Source organism: Lemur catta, chromosome 2 (assembly GCF_020740605.2).
Source record: "Lemur catta isolate mLemCat1 chromosome 2, mLemCat1.pri, whole genome shotgun sequence".
NCBI classification, from domain to species: domain Eukaryota; kingdom Metazoa; phylum Chordata; class Mammalia; order Primates; family Lemuridae; genus Lemur; species Lemur catta.
Window position 1 is genome coordinate 12,697,480 of NC_059129.1, and position 16,475 is coordinate 12,713,954.

The 16,475-nt window shown below is 44.5% G+C and overlaps 1 protein-coding gene across 1 annotated transcript in view; it reads left to right on the forward strand.

Moving 5' to 3' along the window:
• Positions 1–16,475, forward strand: part of VPS35L (VPS35 endosomal protein sorting factor like) — a 102,938-nt gene that overhangs the window by 10,323 nt on the left and 76,140 nt on the right. The window contains exons 6-8 of the mRNA XM_045542709.1: positions 1,546–1,622; positions 5,305–5,433; positions 13,240–13,324. Of these exons, the coding sequence (XP_045398665.1) occupies positions 1,546–1,622; positions 5,305–5,433; positions 13,240–13,324 (291 nt within the window). The remainder of the gene's footprint in view (positions 1–1,545; positions 1,623–5,304; positions 5,434–13,239; positions 13,325–16,475) is intronic.

Genomic DNA, 16,475 nt, shown 5'->3' on the forward strand with positions numbered 1-16,475 from the left:
TTATAGCAGCTCAAAGGTATTAAGACAATGGGTCAACCCTTTGATCTAGCAGTTCCACTGCTAGGGTATACCCTTGATCAGGGGTTGGTAAACTCCATCCTATATAGGCCAAGTCTGGTCCACTGCCTACTTTTGTAAATAAAGTTTTATTGGAACAATTTATTTACATGTTATCTCTGCCTGCTTTTGTGCTGCAACGGTAGAGTTGAGCAGTTGCAACAGAGAGACTTCATGATTCACAAAACCCAAAATATTTATATGAGGCCCTTTATAGGAAAGAGTTTTCCAACCCTTCCCTAGATCCATGCTTCTTAAAGTGTGGCCCAAGGACCAGCAGCGTTGACTTACCTGGGAGCTCATGAGAAATACAGCACTGCCCCCAGACCTACTGAATACAGTATGCATCTGAGCACATCCTTAAGTGATTCCGAGAAGCACTGCCCTGCAGAAATTTATGCACGCATGAACCCGGAGGCTGGCACAGACGTGATCATAGCTGCATTGTTTGTAATACCCCCAAGTGGGAAACAACCCAAACTCCCATCAACAGTTGCATGAAGAAATAAGTTGTGGTATGTTCACACAATGGAAGATACCAAACAACAATGAAAATGAGTGAGCTACCGCTATATACAACAGCATGGGTAAATGTCATGTACCTATTTTCCATATGTATATTTCAAAATGAAGGGAAAAGTGAGGAGCAATGTAAAAATGGCAAATTATTTGGAGACCTCATCACTGGAGCAGTTGCTAGTAATTAAATAATTGCACCATGCTCTCAGTTGAGCACAGACGTAAACGTGAGTCAGCACCAGAGCTGAGAAATCAGTGCCAACGAAGAATAAACTTCAGTTCCTAAGAGTGGCTTTGGTAGGAAGGAGTAAGGGGATGACGTGAGCCACGTGACCTCAGAACTAGAGCAGAAGCCCCCTTAACATGGGGAAAGGATTCCGAGGTAGGTGGCCGTAGAGGGCAGGAGCTGGCTGGCAGCCTGGAGTCCTTGCCTTCATCCCTGTCCACCAGTCCCTGCTGACGGTGAGATGTGTGCTGACAGGTGCTGGAAGGAGGCACAGCTAGTCCTGTTTGCTGGAGAGAGGGCTTTGAAGCCCTGGTGTTTCCACCTCGGGGCAGACAGTGAGATGGTTGTTGTGTTAGCATAAGGGCACAACAATTCTACACTGTGAATACGAGCCTGAGAGGGCCTTTTGTGCTTGCAAAACAATTGAATGACGGATTTTTGGCATCCATATCTGGACGGCTTTTCTTTAGCAATAAACAAATGGCACAGAGCAAAGTTTGTGAATCTTCAGTGTAGCCGTTACCCTTTTTGAGGCTGGCACACTGTGCTCCCAGAGGCAGCTTCTAAGTGGAAAATGTTTCTGATGGAATTTTGGTTACATGAGGAAGTTGCTTTCAAAAATCTCAGTTTTCTGTAATGAAATCGTCCCCTGGCGTCTTTGTTCTTGAAGTGTAGAGTGAGAGATGCCTTCCATCAGGGGTATTGGAAAAGCCACCTGTGTGACAGAAATCCATTCTGTTTAGGCAAAGCCGGGACTGCCACGTCCGCAATGTCAGAGAAGGTTCGGACCCGACTGGAGGAGCTGGATGACTTTGAGGAGGTGAGCAAGTCATTTGTGGAGCGCAGGGAGTTGGGGGGTGCTTTTCCTGCCTTCTGCCAAGTGAGATCAATCCTGGTGGCTGCTCTTTGATTAATTCTTGAGCAGCACATCGTGCTCAGTCCTCCCGAGGCAATGACTCGATCCAGGGAAAGATGCCAGCTGTGCAGTTGGCTGAACTCGTGGAAGCCTGACTTGGGCTGCTTTTCTCGTGCAGTGCCTGAGCAAAGCTGGGTCGTCTGGGGACAGTGTCTAACGATGAAAACCAAATGGAGTCACCTCCCTGGGAATCAGCCTTGTATTATATAAAGATCTTACTTTGCAAGAGAGGCTACACATGGCCCCTCTGCTGGCTGGTTATGGTCCACAGGAATCTTTTTAATTGGCCTGCATGTACTTTGAGATAATGTGAATCATTTGCCAACTCTTAAATATCAGTAATTTAACAGACAAATGTGGGTTTCTGGCTTCTCTTAAAAAATTCCACGTAATAGCCGTGGGGCCACATTCTTGCATTTGATGAGAGCATGCGTTGCCCGGGTTACTACAGGCCTCCCTGTCCTCATTCACTGATAATCAATGCTTGCCTGGCCCCTAGAGACAGGTTAGTTTGTGTCTTCTGGAATGTCATTTCGAGAGGCAGCATGGCATGGCGAGTCAGAGGTACACTATGGAGCCAGACTGCCTGGGTTTGAATTCCAGCTCTGCCATTGGATAATTCTGTGATTTTTAGACTAGGTTTTTAAGTGCTCTGTGCCTCAGTTTACTTATCTGTACAATGAGGCTGATAAACAGTACCTACCCATAGGGTTGTTACAGGGATGAAATGAGTTCATGCATATGAAGTGCTTAGAACAACAGCCAGCACGTGGTCCGACCATCATTGTCCTCAGTCTAGAGGTCCCAGACTGCTCATTCACGGAGTAGCCGTGGGCATTCACTTTTCGTGTATCTATTTCTCCATCTATAAAACGGGGGTAAAGAATAGTTGTGCAGATGGAATGAATGTGCTCTGGAAACCACAAAGGGCCGTGTCATGGCTGTGGCTGTTGCCCTGTCCTGCCCTTGCCCCCTGGTGCAAGGTCTTCCCAGCTCTGAGGTCAGAGCTGTCATGTGCTGAGCAGTGTCCAATAGTCCAATTTTTATTTTCCAATTCAGAAATGACAGATTTTGAGAGTGCATGAGAACCTCAGGCTGCATATTATCAGCCAGCTTGGCTGGTAGTAAGGAGGTTGCTCGGGCTTTAATCAAAGCTCGTTAGTCTGTATCTGAAAGTTACTGGAGCTGGTTTAAGTTGAAAATGGGAGCTATATTGGAAGGAGACAGGGGCACTACCCTGGACCCAAGGGCACAGTGGCCTGGAACCAGGAACTGAAGAGCCTCCTAGAAACATGGCAGCTTTCCTCTCTGTGTCTCTCTTGGTTCTGTGTAGCTGCTTGTTGCCAGTTCGTTCTCTAGTGCTGCATTTTTTTCCTGCAGAGTGGTTTCCTTGCCTCTCCCCACTTGCAGCAGCAGCTGGGTGTGCCCTGGTTCCCAGGCTAACGTATATTAGTAAGGGTAAGGCTAGGTTATGCTGTACCAACAAACAAACCCCCCAATCTCTGTGGTTTCATATGACAAAGGTTTATTTCTTGCTCATGTTACACATCCAGTGCAGGTGACAGACTCAGCACCATCTCACAGTGCTGCCATCTCGATGTTTGGCTTCCAAGGTTGTCACAGCAAGGGCTGAAGAGAGGATAATTTTTCTCTGCCTTCATCCAGAAGGGACACGTGCCACTGTGCTCACTAGTTTGCCCATTTGCCCAAACTAGTCACGTGGTTCCTCTTACTGCAAGAGGGGCAGAAAAGTCTCTGCCTCACAGTTTAAGTGACCAGTTGGGATCAGTCTAAATTACTTGAACCTTCTACTTTTCTTTCTTTCTTTTTCTTTCTGAGGCAGGGTCTTGCTCTGTTCCCCAGGCTGGAGTGCAGTGGCTTGATCACAGCTCACTGCAGCCTCTAACTCCTGGGCTCAAGTCATCTTCCTGCCTCACCCTCCCAAGTAGCTGGGACTACATACATGTGCTGCCATACCCGGTGAATTTTTTTTTTTTTTTTTTTTTTTTTACTTTTTGTAGAGACAAGGTCTCACTATGTTGCCCAGGCTGGTCTTAAACTCCTGGCCTCAAGCGATCCTCCCCCCTCTGCCTCCCAAAGTGCTGGGATTACATGTGTGAGCCATTGTGTCCAGCCTGCTTTTATTTCTTTATTAAGAGTTCTTCACTTTGAATTCCAGGAAGTGTGCATATAAAAATGTTTTGGTCCCTGGCCCCATCATGTGTGAGTGTGACCCTCACTGCTGTGAGCTGTGTGAGCAGGCTCTTAACAATAGCGGAGGGTTATGGGGCACTTACTGTGCTGGGGACTGTTGTCATTTCATCCATGTGATAATCTTGCTCTCATCTGACGTGGGTTTTTGCTGTGGTCTTTTCTGTGTCTCAAATCCTCTCCCTGGCTTGGTCGCCACCCGCTATGGCTAGTTAACACCTGTGCTCCACTGCGAGTTTGTCTGGAGCGTCACTTCCTCCAGGAAGCCATTCCTGACCCCGCCCTCCCCGAGTCTACAGTCCATTTCTTGGTTACCATATTTCTTCCAGTCTGTTAATAATATGGACCTTTTCCTTCACATGTGAATATCTCTGAAATTGGAATGTGTCCCTCCACTGGTGCATGTCCATCCACGATCAGCGTATTTAACTTCCTTAGTGGTGCATGAAACAGTTTGGCTTTTTTCAGTGGGCACCTCAGATTCAAAGAGCTTTGATATGTGGCCTCATAGAATTGTGTTTCCTCACAAGTGTTTATCTTGGCTTGTGTTAATGCCTATCTTGTCCTTGGTACCTTAAGCTCCATCAGTGCAGAAATATACGTGACCCTTGAACAATGTGGGGGTTAAGGGTGTCAACCCCTGGCATAGTTACAAATTTAGGTATAACATTTGTCCCCCAGAAACATAACTACTAATTGCCTGCCTTACTGATGAACAGTTGATTAACACATATTTTGTATGTTATGTATAATACACTGCGTTCTTACAATAGAGTAAGCTAGAGAAAAGACGCTATTAAGAGTACCATAAGGAAGGCAAAATATATTTACTATTGATTAAGTGGAAGTAGATAATTATAACGAGCTTCGTCCTCATTGTCTTCACGTTGAGGCTGAGGGAGAGGAGGGGTTGGTCTTGTGTCTCAGAGGTGGCAGAGGCAGAAGAAAACCTACATCTAAGTGGACCCACACAGTTCGAACCTTTGGCATTCAAAGGTCAAGCATAATGTCTTTGCTTGGGAATCTTCAACAAAAATGTCTTTGCATCTTAAGCATCTAGTACCATGCCTGGCACACAGTAGGCCTAATAACAGTTGGTTGGATGAGGTAAGTCCTGTTAATGCGAGAAAGAAGGAAAGCAGCAAACTGAGACTCGAACAGCTAGTAAGCGGCTGAGCTGGGAGGTGGCTTAGGTCTGACTTGCCTCCGAAGCCAGTCTCTCAATCGCTGCACTCTGCCCACCGTTGTCGGAAAACTCCAAGAACCTGGAAAATCTAGAGACTAAATCTCAACTAATACCCAATATTCTTCATGGGGGTGGTGGTGGAACAATGTTCTTCCTACTCGCCATTCACTTTCTCCCCTCTTCCCACAGGGTTCCCAGAAGGAGCTGTTGAATTTGACTCAGCAGGATTACGTGAACCGCATAGAGGAGCTCAACCAGTCGCTGAAGGATGCTTGGGCCTCGGACCAGAAAGTGAAGGCTCTAAAAATAGTCATTCAGGTCAGGTCTAGCGATCTTTTTGTTTTTTGTCCTAGAACTTCCTACGTAAAAATCCTCTATGAATAATTAGGGTTTTCAGAAGCCTGCCTTCAGGGTCTTACTGTCATTTTTTCTTTCATCTCTTTCATTTTCATGTACTTCTGAAAATGTCATAATTTTGAATCTCTGTTTTTATGAGATGGCTAATCTCAGGACCACCATATACAGCCGCACAGGTTGTGCACTGCATAATTCCAGGAAGCATTCTTCACTCTAGATTACAGAATTAATCATACCCCCTGAGTTGTGTAGTACACTGGCTATGGTACAACCCTTGACACATTTATGATTTGTACACACTAGAGATTAAGTGTTCGTTGGGCTTCCTTGACCAGATTGGCTTGGTTTGGGGATTAATGGTGCATGTCCCTGATAAATGCATATTGGGGGAGGGGAGGCAGGAATACTGTGTTGAGATGATAAATGCATTTTGAAGACATATTCTGCATAATTATGTGACAAGGAAAAGAAGTTTACAGTGTTAGGAGAGGTACATTCATTGAATCTTCTTTGTTGATGAATTTGTTGATCCAGTGACAACTCTTTGATCACAAGAACAAGTCCTGTACAGAAAACAGCTTTTTCTGTTCCTTAGCCCTGAGGATCTTCCTATCTTGGCAAAACAGGCTCAGAAGTACACTATAAAGGGAATAATTCATGCATTATCATTTTCAGAGCAGAATTAACAGAGGATTTCTGAACAGACATTTTAGTTTAAAAGGACGGATCCCATTCTCATTCAGTGTCATGATAATGTGACATTTGTTTTCTCACCTGTCTTTTGAGAGATAGGAGAGTCCAGGAGTCTTTACCCTGGACATTTGAAGTCTTTTGAGATGATTTCTTATACGGCAGGGGTGATTTTTTTTGGTGTTTGATGATAAGAGGCAAACCCAAGCCCATCTCTCTTAAGTCACTTCTGTTTGCAAAATAAATACTCCTGAAGAATGGTCCTCTCATCTTGGAAGCACATGATGAGGGCTGCTTGCTGAGTGGCTCAAGCAAGAAACTATCTGAACTAACAAGGGCTTCTTGAAAATATTTTCATTGGCAACATTTGTCCATAGATTATTGCAGTATATAGAACTGGGACTTTTAAGCGTCTTACATCTGGAGGAGATTTGATTCTTGTCTTCCCAAACAAAATAATCCCAAGAGTGTTTAATTAACCCCACATCTGGTTAATAGTAACGATTCTGCAATATGTTAAAGACTGCCTTCTTTATCCAGAAAACATAGTCAAAGCACAGAGTTTGGAGAAATGAGCACAGTTCTCCTTAGTTGGTCTGTAGTAAATTTTTTTTTTGGTGGGAGATGGTGGTGGCTGCTTTACTGAGGTATATTTTGCATATCATAAAGTCCGCCCCTTGTAAGTATAACCCAGTGATTTTTAGTAAATTGGTAGCGTTGTGCAGCTATCACACAATCCAGTTTTAGAACATTTTCGTAAGTCCTCAAAATTCTCTCGAGCCTGTTTGCAATCAAACCCTGGCTGTCCCACCCAGCCCCAGAAAACCACTGGTCTGCTCTCTGACTCTGTAAATCTACCTTTCCTGGATGTTTTGTATATGTGGGATCATTCAGTTTGTAATCTTTTCATTTGGCTTCTTTCACTTAGCATGGTGTATTTTTTACTAAATAAATTGATGAGTAATAATTCCACGTGTTTATGGAGCATGGAGTGATATTTCAGTTCATGTATATGATGTATAATAATCAAATCAGGCTAGCTGGCATATCCATCACGTCAAGCATTTATTGTTTGTGTTGGGAACATTCAAAATCCTCCCTTCTAACTATTTGAAAATACGTGATAAATTATTGTTAGCTATAGTCACCCCACAGTGCTATACAACACTAGAACTTATTCCTTCTGTCTAGCTGTGATTTTGTACTGGCTAAGCAACTTCTCCCTGTCTTCCCCTCCCCTTCACAGCGTCTAGTAACCTCTCTTTTACTCTCTACTTCTGTCAGCTCAGCTTTTTTGTTTTAGCTCCCCACATGAGTGAGAACACGTGATGTGTATCTTTCTGTGCCTGACTTAATTCACTTACCACGATGTCCTCCAGGCTCATCATATTGCTGCGAAAGACAGGATTTCATTCATTTTTATGGCTGAATAATATTCCATCGTGTATAAATACCATATTTTCTTTCTCCATTCATCTGCCGATGGACATTTAGCTTGACTCTGTATCTTAGCTATTGTGAATAGTTCTGCAATAAACATGGGGGTGCAGATATCTCTTTGATATACTGATTTCATTTCCTTTGGATAAATACCCGGTAGTAGGATTGCTGGATCATATTATAGTTCTATTTTTAGTTTTTTGAGAAACTTCCATATTATTTTCCATGATGGCTGCACTAATTTATAGTCCCACCAACAGTGTATAAGAGTTCCCTTTTCTCCACATCTTTGCCAGCATTTGTTATTCTTTCTTTCTTTTTTCTTTTAGAGATGGGGTCTCGCTGTGTTGCCCAGACTGGAGTGCAGTGGCTATTCATAGGTTTGATCATAGTGCATTATAGCCTCGAACTCCTGGGCTCAAGTGTACTCCTGCCTCAGTCTCTCGAGTAGCTGGGATCACAGGCATGTATCACTGTGCCGGGCCTGGTTTTTGTCTTTTTGATAATAGCATTCTCATTGTGGTTTTGATTTGCATTTCCCTGATGCTTAGTGATGTGGAGCATTTTTTCGTACACTTATTGGCCATTCGTGTATCTTCTTTTGAGAAATGTCTCTTCAGCTCACATGAGCCCATTTTTGTCTTCTCTTCTCAACAGGGTCTCATTCTGTTGCCTGGGTTAGGGTGCGCTGGCATCACTATAGCTCACTGCAACCTCAAACTCCTGGGCTCAAGTGATCCTCCTGCCTCAGCCTCCCAAGTACCTGGGACTATAGGCACACACCACCATACCCGGCTAATTTTCCTATTTTTTGTAGAGACGGGGTTTTGCTCTTGCTCAGGCTAGTCTCAAACTCCTGACTTCAAGCAGTCTTCCTGCCTCGGCCTCCTAGAGAGCTAGGATGACAGGTGCAAGCCACCGTGCCCAGCCTCATTTGCCCATTTTAAAATCACATTATTTGTTTCTTAAGCATCATGTTTTGAGGTTTATCTATGTTGTAGTATATATAAGTACTTTGTTCCTTTTTACTGGTGAATATTCTTTTGGATGGATAACCACCTTTCGTTTATCTATTAGCAAGTTGAGTGACCATTTCTACTCTCTGGCTCTTATGAATAATGCTGCCGAGAGCATTTGCATACAAGTGTTTGTCTGGACTTTCGTTTTCATTCCTCTCGGGTAAGTTTCTAGGAATGGAATTGCTGGGTCATAAGCATGATCCTAGCTCATTGGAACCTCAGATTCCTGGGTTCTTCCCACCTGGCTAATTTTTTTTTTTTTTTTGAGACAGAGTCTTGCTCTGTTGCCTGAGCTAGAGTGAGTGCTGTGGTGTCAAAGCTACCTCAAACTCCTGGGCTTAAGCAATCCTTCTGCCTCAGCCTCCCAGGTGGCTGGGACTACAGGCATGTACCACCATGCCCGGCCAATTTTTTTTATATATTTTTAGTTGTCCAGATAATTTCTTTATATTTTTAGTAGAGACGGGGGTCTCGCTCTTGCTCAGGCTGGTCTCGAACTCCTGACCTCAAGCCATCGTCCCGCCTCAGCCTTCCAGAGTGCTAGGATTATAGGTGTGAGCCACCGTGCCCAGCCTAATTTTTTTTTTTTTTTCCTTTCTTTTTGTAGAGCTGGAGTCTCGCTACATTGCTCAGGCTGGTCTCAAACTCCTGGCCTCAGTATTCTTCCCATCTTGGCCTTCCAAAATGCTGAAATTGCAGACATGAGCCATTGTGCCCAACCTCTTTAGATAGTCTTGATACTAATTCTTATTAAGTGTATGATCTCCTAGTCTGTGGCTTGCCTTTTCATTTTTGTAAATGGTGTCTTTTGAAGTGTAGAAGTTTTAAATTTTAACTAGATCTCATTTATCAGTTTTCTCATTTTAGCTTGTGCTTTTGGAGTTGTATCTAAGAACTCTTTGCCTAACCCAATGTCATGAAGATTTTCTCCTATGTTTTCTTCTAGAATTTTTATTGTTTTAGCACTTACATTTAGGTCTATGGTCCACTTTGAATTAATTTTTATGTATGAGGTAAGGGTCTAGGTTTATCTTTTTCACATGTGGATATACAGTTGTCCGAGCGTGTGTTGAAAAGACTGTCTTTTTCCCCATTAAGTTATCTTGGCACTTTTGTCAAAAATCAGTTGACCATAAATGTAAGAGCTTATTTCTGAACTCTCAGTGTTAGTCCATTGATGTATAAGTCAATCCTTATGCCAGTTCCACACTGTCTCGATTATTACAGCATTGTAGTAAGTTCTGCAACTGAGTAGTGTGAGTCTTTTAACTTTGTTCTTTTTAAAAATTGTTTGGCTATTCTGGGTCCTTTGCATTTCTGTATGAATTTCAGGATCAGCTTTTCAAGTTTTACCAAAAACAAAACAAAACAAAACCTTCTGGGAATTTTGATAGGGATTGCATTGAGTATAAAGTAGTCTTCTGATGCGTAAATTATGCCATCTGTTGATGGGCATCTGGTTCTTTTCTTTTTTCTTTGTTATGAACGTTGGTGCAGCGCGCACTCTTGGGCATGTCTGCTGGTGCCCATGGAAAGCATTTCTCCAGATAAAAAGCACATACCTCAAGAGTGGAATTGCTTGGTTGTAGGCTCCGTGCAGATAATGCTTTGCAGATAATGCTAAGTTATTTTCCGTAGCAGCTGTGCCAACATATGCTCGTACTAGCAGTGGGCACGTGAGAGTCTGCTCTTCAACATGCTACCACTGTTTGGTACGAGCAGACTTTCTATTTTGATTTTTCTAAGCTAGGAGGTAATAAAATCATATCTTAGTGTGGTTTTAATTTGCAGTTCCCTGATTACTAATAAATTATGCATCTTGTCACTTGTTTATAGGTCACTGGGGTTTCTTTTTCCTTTTGCTGATTTCTTTTGCTCATTTTTCCATTGTTATTTATATTTTTCTCACTGAGTTTTAGGGTTTTAAAAATATATTCTGGGTGATAATGGTCTCCTTCCTTCCTTCCTTCCTTAGCACTCAGACACAGGTCATCTTCCAAGTTATCCATTTGCTGTGGTTATTTAAATATTTTTTAAAAAAATCTTAATTTTAAAAACTGCTAATGTCCTTCTAGAAAATTACTAATTGGAAACAAAAGGAAAACACCCTTTCAGTATTTTTCCAACAATGTTAGTAAGTTTGATAGCAACCATTTCAGGCAGAGTAATTTATCAGTCAGTTGTTTGGTAAACATTATAACAATGACTCTCAACCTTGGCTGCACATTAGCATCACTTGGAAGCTTTAAAAAATCCCATTGTCTTTTAAAATAACTAAAACAGCGGAATTGGAATGTTCCTAACACAAAGAAATGTTAAATGCCTGAGGCGATGGATACACCAATTACCCTGATTTGATTAATTCACATTGTTTGCCTGTATCAAAACATCACACGTACCCTATAAAGATATACAACTATTATGTGCCCATAATTAAAAATAAAAAATTACAAAAAAGTCCCAGTGTCCAAGTTGCACCCCACACCAGTTTAATCAGAGTCTTGGGGAGACCCAGGCATCTTTTTTTTTTTTTTTTTTTTTTTTTTTAGGAAAGGTTCCCAAATTATTCCAAAGTCGAGAGCAGTTGGTTTATAAAATGCTTATGTCCCATTTGGAGTACACTGCAGATTATGCATAGCACAAACCCGGTGTTTGCAAGCTTGTTTGCTGGAGCTCTTGTTAAATACTGATTCCTGGCAGCTTGGCTGGAGATTTTTTTTGTTTTTTTAGAGACAGTCTCGTTCTCACTCTATCGCCCAGGCTGGATGGAGTGCAGTGGTGCGATCACAGCTCAGTGCAGCCTGGAACTCTTAGGCTGAAACGATCCTCCCACCTCAGCCTCCCGAGTAGCTGGAACTACAGGCGTGCACCACCAATCGCAGCTAATGTTTTTTTTAATTCAACTGGAGATTTTGACCAGTAAGTTTGATGTGGAGTGTGGAATTTGTATTTTTAACACACACCCCAGGTACCTAATTCTTATTAGACAAATTTAAGAAATGCCACCAAAGCTTTAAAAACTGGCATCTTCAAAATAGTGATTTAAAGCGTAACTTCAATTTATAAGATAATTATGGCTTTAACTTTGGATTTAAAAAAAACCTCTGGTTCCTGTTACCCTTTATAAAATATATGTTCTGTGAAACCAACTTGGGAGGAAATTGATGCACAGATGTTCGGGAAGCCCCAGCTGTGTTTAATTTGCAATCTTCTGTTTAAATTCTCTGTCACCTCACCAGTGGGCAGTAACTCATCTCTGAGGTCTGTAAGCAAGGTTGTGGGTAGGAACTCGGGAGCTGTCGTATCCCTAGGAACCGAGAGCTGTGTATTGTAAACAGTCTCTAGGATTCGGAGTTGTTAGTTTTGTTTTTTTTCTTCCCCAGCCCTGAAGTCTCATGGGGCAGTTGTTTAAGTTGGAACTCTTGCAAAGCAAGGCGTCGGGAAATGGAGTTCCACATACATCCAAATGCCACCTTTGGTGTCAGCACCATTGTTTTAACAGCTTACTTTCCACCCCCTTCCCAAATAACATCTAGGCTGTAAGAGGATGTTTCTGAAATCAGACACATTGTTTACTTTTAGGCTTGTAATGCTAAGGAGGAACTTGGTGACTCTAACAATTTAGATATTGGATAACACAACGCCAAACTGAAAACACATGTCAGCCTGTCTCTAGAGGTGGTAAACGTCCTAACCATTCTTCCCGCCATTGGAAATGCATATGAAAGGGCCCTTTCTAAATGTCTGAAAACTATATTTTTAAGTGAGATTTTTTTCTATCTGAGGGTCAACCATTGGAATGATAAAATATAGCAAAGTTATTTAATTCCTTATGCTGACTTTTGAATTTGTAGAGACTCCAGGGCATTAAATTTAGTTCTTCAAAGTAGAAATACGTTTTTTGTTTCTGTGTAAAAGATGACTTACTCCAGGCTGGTGGGACCACATTGTGTGGCCACAGTCTTCCGTTAAGAGTTCTGAACATGGCAGCGGCCCTGGGGGACGAGTGGGAATGTGGGCATTGAGCAGTTCCCTGCAAAGCTGAAATGTGCTCAGTGTCAAGGATTGTGGTTCCAGGGAAACAGGTACTCTCTGAAGCTCGTCATTTTTCCTTCTTGAGGGAAATTCAGGAGTGAGTATAAATAATCAAAGTGAATTTACGAAGCCTTGGGGATTTCCTTATGGGATCATTTTGCAGAAAAGTACATTTAAGAATCCAGACCCCCCCTGAAGTAAACCAGAAGGAGTCAGGCTGGAAAGAAGTTGGAACAAAGGGTCACCTAAGAGGCCTGTGACGTGAGAGGTGTCATTCATGTCTCTCAGTGACTTCAAGTGCTGCTCCTGTTCAGCATACGAGCAGGGTCCTTCTGGATAAGATTTCATCCTGTGGCTTTCCTGGAGCAAGGTGACAGTGTCTTTCCTTAAGAGGCTCTGTGGCTCCCTTTGTCAAAAGCACAGTGGTTTTGCTCTATCGTCATATCCCCAGCGCCAAGGACAGGGCCTGGCATACGTTAAGTACCTTAACTCGTGTATAGAAATCATTATTTTCCAGGGCTGGAGTGTCCTACCCAAGTCAGACACACCGGACTGAGTTTTCTTTTCTTTTCTCTTTTTCTAGTGTTCAAAGCTGCTTTCAGACACCAGCGTCATTCAGTTCTACCCGAGCAAATTTGTCCTTATCACCGACATACTTGATACATTTGGTAAGTCCCAGTCATATTCATCTCAGATCTAGGAAATGTGTTTCCTGTCCCTCCCCTGCTGGGTTTCTGTCTCAGGAAATGGCACCATCATGTGCCCAAGCTGGAAATCTGAGAGCCTTTTCCCATGTGCCCACGTCCAGTCACCAAGTTCTACGGTTCAGCTTCCTAAATCTCTCCCCAGGATGTCTGTTTCTCGGACTTCCCTGTTAAAAACCTTTATCCTAGCTGCAGTCCTCTCCCCCTGGATGATGGCCACAGCTCCTGTGAGCTGTTCTTGGGTCCTTGTGGCTGCCTTGGTCCCATGCTCCACACCAAAAGCAGAGTGATCTTTGGGAGCCCAGTAGGAAGGTCTAGACTGACCCTTTGGAGCCCAGTAGAAAGGTCTAGACAGGAGAGAATGACCTGAAGGAGCAGGACGTCCCTCTGCTGCTTGGCAGTGGTTGGTTGAGCCAGAGCATCATGCCATTAGCAGTTTGCTCAAACCATGCAACCCTCTAGGCTGTCCGTGATGTTCAGCAGCTGAAGAACTAGGAAATGGGTTGCCTTCTGAGAGCTGAAGACCTAGGAGATCAGAACAGAGACATTCACTATCTTAGCAGTGGGCTCCCAACTCAGCAAGTCTTAGCTGGAACTCATTGAAAGATCTGATGTGTCAGAAAACAAAATGTCAATCGGAGAGACCTGTTCAGTTCTGTGATCCCAGTCCTGCCGAGGAGACTGGGGGCCTGACTGTATTAGCTAAACTAAGTGGCAGAAAACCTAACTAGCCTTGGAAAAAGGGGTATTTATTGGCTTATGCTGAAAAGTCCAGGGGTAGTTTCTGGCTTCAGGTACAGATGGATCCAGGAACTCTGATAGTATTATCAGGACTTTGTCTTTTTCTAGTACTTTTCCTTGGGTTGGCTTCATTCTCAAGCTTCAGCAGGCATCCGCAGCTTCTGTCAGCTTTGCTGCTGGTGGTCTCAGGGCAAGGAAAGAGCTGCTTTCTCCAAGCGTCTCAACAGAAGTCCCAGGGTTCCCTCTCACTGACCTGGCTTGGGTCACACATCAGTCCCTGAGCCATTTATGGGGTCAGGGGATGAGACACACTGATTATCCAGGCCTGGGTTACCCTGAAAGAAAAGAGGTGATGCTGTTATCACAAGAAAGGGGAGTGGATGCAAAATGGACAAAAAGAAGAAATGTCCCAACTGAGAGGTAGGACCTTTTGAGGTCAGGTGACCTGGAGAGGTGGTGTCAGGCGCTCTGCTGGGCACTGGAGATGTGTCAGCAAGTAGAAGAGACAAAAATCCCTGCCTTTGTGGTGCTTATGTTTTAGTAAAAGAGGATTTGCAGAACAACTAAGTCAACTCAATTGATCAGTGAGTGCTGTGGAGAAAACCAAACATATAGAGCGAGGTGGGGGGGCAAAGGGAAATGGAGGGACCTGGGTGGGGTTGAGAGGTGGGCTGCGGGTTTAGGGTGTTCAGGGGAGGCCGTGCTGAGAGGTGGCATGAGCAGGTGCTGGAAGGATGTGAGAGACGAGCTGTGTGGCTCTACGGGGGTGGGGGACCAAGGAGCAGCTGGTGCGCAGATCCAGGGTGGGGGCGTTGGGATGTGCCTGGTGGGCTTGGAGAATGGAGGAGGGGATAGGTAGGGGGAGATGGGCAGGAGCTGATGTGGCCAGAGAGCATGGTGGCCTTGGGGGTCACTGGAAACACTTGGGCTTTGGCTCTGAGCGTGGGGATCCATGGGAGGGTGTTGAGCAGAGGAGGACATGATCCCTCCATGGGTTTTTAACAGGCTGTGTTGAGCCTAGACTGTAGGGCGGGGTGGAGCAGGGAGCCTGGCTAGGAGGCTGCCACAGCACTGCTGGTGGGAAGCGTGGGTGGTTTCATCCCTGGGAGGGGGTGGAGATGGTGAGGAGCAATGCAGGGGAGACACCAAGTCGCACTCGATGTGTCTGCACACATAGCTTGCCTTCAGGGAGCGGGGCATCAGTCAGGGAGAGGCTGGGCGCTGTATCTGGTTTTTGTGGCAGTCCTGTTTCTCCTGGTGAATTTACCCACTGGCCTTCTGGTTTCGCTCACCTGCCTCCCACAGATTTCTTTTGCATGAGTCAGCACCCCAGAGCAAGAGTAGCTCTGGGATGCTGCTGGGATCCAGTTTCTACCCTGCAAGCCTGGCCAGACGCAGACAGTGTATTCTCCTTGCAAGAACTTTGGGCAGCCACTCTGCCCACTCTGCCACTCTGGCCACTGCCAGGCCCTGCTGGTGGCACCCCAGCCCCACACTGGGCAAGCCGGGCTGTAGTGCAGGAGCCTACCGTCTCTGCTGCAGTCCAGAAAACGGCGGGGCTGGGGTTGGGAACAACAGTGATAAACCCTCAACAAATAATGTCCTTGGGTCAGATCATTCTAGGTGCTGTACAGATACTAAGTCACATAGTCTGCATAATGGCCCAGTGAGGTAGGGCCTTTTATTATTCCCATTTTATAGATGAGGAACTTGAGGCACAGAGAAGGGAAGTAGCTTGCCCCAGGTCACTAGCACAGCGAGTTACAGAGCTGGTTCTCTGGGGCTTGTTCTCTAAGGTTTCCCAGGATCTTCTGTAAGTACCGCGCGCTAACCGATTGCGCGACTGGAGCTCCTCCCAGGATCTTCTAAATGCAATCGACGGTTTGGAACGGTGCTTCTCATCCTTGGCTGCACATTGAAATCACCTGGGGCACTTTGCAAACACTCCCAGCTACACCTTAGACCTTTATGTCAGAACCTCTGAGGACGGACACAGACATCCACATATTTTCAAGAGCCCCAGGTGCTCTGAGTATGCAGCCAGGTTGGAGAGGCGCTGGACAGAGGGAGCAGAGAGGCTCGTTGCTGCCTCTGCAGATCCCGGAGCCAAGGCCGGTTTTTGCTGGGAGACCCGCTGGCGTATGCCTAAATCAGTGAATAAGAATTTCCCAGTGAGGTTATTCAAAGTCCATATTCCTAGTCCTCACCCTCCAAAATATTCTTTTTCGTTAGCTATGAGGGCTCCAGGAATGTGCTTTCTCAACAAGTATCTTCAGGCGATTGTCATGTAGGGTGGTCCACACTAGGAGAGGCTCCTAGGGGGTAACTCTTAGCTTGGGTGGCTTCCCTCACTTAATTCTAGCATTGTGTCATC